The sequence below is a fragment of the Etheostoma spectabile genome, chromosome 1, assembly GCF_008692095.1.
Source record: "Etheostoma spectabile isolate EspeVRDwgs_2016 chromosome 1, UIUC_Espe_1.0, whole genome shotgun sequence".
Taxonomy (NCBI): domain Eukaryota; kingdom Metazoa; phylum Chordata; class Actinopteri; order Perciformes; family Percidae; genus Etheostoma; species Etheostoma spectabile.
The window spans coordinates 27,407,720-27,412,225 of NC_045733.1; the positions used below are offsets into that span (position 1 = coordinate 27,407,720).

The 4,506-nt window shown below is 44.1% G+C and overlaps 1 protein-coding gene across 2 annotated transcripts in view; it reads right to left on the bottom strand.

The window, feature by feature from the left end:
* Positions 1–530: 530 nt before the first annotated feature.
* kctd15b (potassium channel tetramerization domain containing 15b) overlaps positions 531–4,506 on the bottom strand; it is a 27,423-nt gene continuing 23,447 nt past the window's right edge. For both annotated transcript variants that reach the window (XM_032517175.1, XM_032517165.1), the window contains exon 5: positions 531–1,448. In XM_032517175.1, the coding sequence (XP_032373066.1) occupies positions 1,290–1,448 (159 nt within the window). In that variant the 3' untranslated portion in view covers positions 531–1,289. The remainder of the gene's footprint in view (positions 1,449–4,506) is intronic.

Here is a 4,506-nt window from a genome sequence, read left to right on the forward strand (position 1 = left end):
GCAGCTCTGTAGGAAATGTTTAAGTGCAAAGAAACATTAAGCAATTAGAGTACATCTCTTGCTGATCACGAGACATACTGGTAAACGTCCACGTTGGTCCTCAAGTCTTTAACATTCTAACTCAACAAAACTGCAATACGCTTACAGCTTGTGCAAGTTTCAACCTGAATTCCAAATTTACTCAAACTGTCTCAAACTTCCGCTAAATACGAGCAAAAGAGCAAACACCCGAGATATGTTTTAGAGCTAATAAGCAGAAAATCCAGAGCAATTTTTTATGTGTGCAACACATTTGACTATAAACAATTTTGAAATATCCAGGTTCTCTTCTATGCCTGTTCGAACAATGGGACTTTTTCCGTCTCTGAATGCGTTGCCAGCCAGATCGCTTTAGCCACATGGCCTGCAGACATCTGAGTTTCTGCAGCCACTGCCAAGAAACGCTCCCTCACAAGCTCTCAAAGCCTAATGAATATAACGTTCAAACATCCTTCATATTGGAGAAAGGAAAAAAGAAACATTAAAAATAATCCTATTAATAATAATTGTTTACACCATTTCATGATAAGAACAGCAAAAGGAGTAAGAAGAACATACTTTAGAAACGACAATGAAAATCATTTTGGCAAACAATGCTGTTTTTGGCGAGGCCCCCGCCATCTGTAGCCAGGCCTGCGGAGTGAGGTGGGATGGGGTTGGAGGGTCGAGGGGTCAAGGGGGATTGGGGCCTTTCCGGTGACTCGCGAGATGGGATTATGTCCTCTTTCTGTCATCCTTAACAGCGTCCTGTCTGCCAAAAGCTTTCTAGTCCCATAGCGGGCCAGACATGGGCCTCATACAGAGACAGAACCGGACGATACACAACTAAAAAGAGGGGTAGAAAGGTGGGGGGAGGGGCCGTATAGTTATGTCACTCCAAAAGGGGTCATGACACTTTTTTTTGTGAGAAGAAGAGAGAAAAATCATGGCACTAAAAATGGTTCAAGTAAGCTGCTGTTGAGTCCATTTGTTGTTGTTGTTGTCATCACAGTCCCAGATTCTTTGGGCGTCATTTAACATAATCAAAAACTTTTGCTGCTGACGCTTTTTTCTCTCCTTTGTTTGGTACTACATTCCCCTTAGAGTTCTGCAGAGCTTGCGAGGTCAACAAGCCACTGCTAATACTTAGGTATGTTGGGGGTGGCTGTGGTCCTGTTCGGGCAGGGAGGGGGCAGGGGTAGGCGGGGTGGGGTGGCGTGAGAAGATGAGAGGAGTATTGGTGGGGTGGGCAGTCCCTCTCCCAGAATGCTCTAGTCCAGCGGTTCCTGTTTTATCCTGATGGGCGTGTTGATGGAAAGACTCCGCCGGTCCTCGCGACACAACACGTACTCGCTGAACTGGGATGAGTCCACGCCGCCTCCGCAAGACGCCGCCACGCTGAAACCTTTCTGGAAAAGACGCTCCAGAACCTGAAGACAGGGACAGAGGGACGAGAGTAAAGAGAAGGCTATTAATAACAGAACGTGTTGATATAGCTAAGTGTAACATGGAGGTATTACTGACAGAGATGCATATTTTTAGTTTCATCATTCTTAAAGAAAATGTTCAACATTTTGGGGACAAAATATTCATGTGCTTTCTTTGAACTCCCAAATCACATAAAAACACTGTTTCCCAAAATGTCAAACTTTTATTTTAACCCCCTTTTTATAGTGTGATAAATACTTTTCAACTTTTCCAAACAGAATAAAACCACGTTAATTAATATTCGGAAAGTTTAGTGATATCTCATTGCCAGCAAATATAAGTACATCTCGGATCACTTTTTTGATATCCATCCATCCTCACACCAACCTCAGAGCTCCATCAGTCACAACATACACCAACCTCCCCCAATCACACGTACTGATGGAATAGAACCAGAGGGCAGTCCAACATCACACCACCTCTGCAATATTCATGCCGCTTGTGATGCATTGGCTACTGAACCGAAGGCATGAGCTCAAAGGGATGAGGAGAGCAGGGTGTGAGTGAGGTGTTTTAAGAGTCTGAGTGGAGCTCAGCGTGGTGATTACTGGAGCTCCTAATTTGAGTAATGAGGCCGGGGTGAGAGGAGAAGTGAGGTCCGTGAGCGTAGGAGAGAACGACGTGTGGGGAATGAGGAGAGGGAGTTATGGGTGATCCGTGTGCAGGAGCTGCGGGGAGAGAACTGGAGACAGGGCTGCATGCTTGGACTCGACCCTGGCCATTGATAAACACACGCGCAGCTATGCTCAGACACAAAGCATGTGAACTTCAAGATCCCTTTTCTCTCCTCTCCTCTCCTCATCTGCCATAATCCTTATGGGATGTTTTTTTTTTTTTGGGAGGGGGGTATATTGAAATCCCAGTGCGAGGAGTGCTGTGTATTTACTTATTCCCCCGTCCTTTTTAATGGAGTGTGCAGTGCATGGAAATGAAAGGTCTCGCCGAGGGCTATCCCCCTCCTGCCAGATACAGAGCCAGAGAAGTTCATGTAAAATAGATCAGTTTCTTCAGATGCCCATACCCACACACACACACTAACACATACATTCATGCTGCAGAATGACCTCTCCAATTACAGGAGAGCTAAATTTGAGTCATTTAGGCCTGCAGGTTGAAAGGGCTGCAGCCTCCCCCTGACTGGGGATTAGCACAACAGAGATCATGTACATGCACAAACACACACAGATTATATGAGAGCAAGTAGAGAACTTTACCAAATGCAAATAATAACACACGTATTCACACACCAACTTGTTGAACAGACCTGAGCCCTCTCAACCCACTTCTTAAATTAAACTTGAAATGTGGGCCTACATGCTGCTTGTAAACAGAAAGGACGACTTGGAAAGATTTTCGTCCTCTAGCCATACGACGTCGACAAACTCTGTAATTTGTGAGACAGAAGGGGCGGCAGACAGCTGATGGTGAGGATGGCTAATTAAGAGACCTGCCCAAGCATCAAACACTCCTAAATCCATGACAGACGATGGAGGAGCCTAACAATTATGGAAATGATATTACATAGCCTTCTTTGATCATTGCATCACATTGCATTTCCCCCCCATCATCTCTTAACACATGTGGGACTGTCATGTTCGGCAATGAATTCGGTCACAGAGGAGAATGGCCTGATCAATAAAGATAGTCTGAAAACACTTTTATCATTAATGCATGGCAACACAAAAGACTTAAGGATATTATTATAGATAGTTGTAACTGATTCAAGGATACTGTAATGACTATAAGAATGGCATAAAAAAAATAATTCAGTTTGACACTTTGAATTAGTGCCACAAGGGAATAAACAATACACTGAATAATTAAGATGGATCCAAGCAAAAGGTTTTAATGTCCACAGGACAATGTCCTAAAATCAATCCCAGTTGACAACAGAAAGTAAAGCACCCGCTTAAAAAGCTAAAACATGTCCTGGTGGCTCCGTTCAGCACAACGTTGTGACTGCAGGCTTTCAGATCCCAGCTTATGTTGAACTTATGTAGATTTCTCTTACTTTCCTGCATCACTTGAGCAAAACCATAGCAAAATATCCCAACAGCCAGTTGCATGTACGCAATCTGATTGGTCAAAAGATTCATTCCAAGCATTAAGATTTACGTCAAATGGAATTCAAGCTAATTATTCTTTTTCATGTGCACTACTCTGAACTTATGGATGACCCCGTAATATCAGTGTTGCTGTGGCCACGCTTGAAGTATTTCACTACCTTATTCTTTTTTAAAACAGGAAATCAGAATACAGAGGCTGTGACAATACTTTACCAAAGTTTGCTAGTTCTATCCTGAACTTCTTCTTGTCTTCTTGCGTGTGATCTGAGCACAAAATTAATAAAAGCGTCTCTCTTTATCCCCAGTGATCCGTATACTTTTGAAAGATAATAAACCATTCTCACTGTCACAGGGTCGATTTGGCTGCATAGGGATCTGCCCCCAAACACACACGCAACATTCAGCATAGAACCCTCTCATTGAGCTGCCACTCAGTCTAGGGTTGCAATAGGGACGCGGAGGGGGTATATATCAGCCTCACTCCTCTAACCTCCCAGCACCGTATATCTTCAACCAAGGGAAAATGACGGGGCAGGAATCAAAGTGAATGAGTCCCAGGGCTGGAAACCGGCGCACAATGTAATATTGATGGCCACCGGAGTGCACGCATACTCGCAACACCTCTCAGGAGGTGCTAGAAGAAACTTGCTTCTTATGTCACAGGGCTCAGAGTTGATTGACACGAATGACACACACAGACATTGTAGCATGTGATGGGCGCTGCACTCAGGGGGTTGCTTTTGTTTAACTATGCACAGTCTTTAATATGTGACAAGGAGCGCTAACCGCAGTCTCTGCATCGCATCCTCCACTCATTGCAAGCATCTGGCATAAAACAGCCGAGAAGCTCCAACTCTTTCTAATTCTCAGAGCCATCTGCCAGCTTTTGTAGGAAAGCACAAGCGACAAAAACACTTTGACAGTGTAATATATT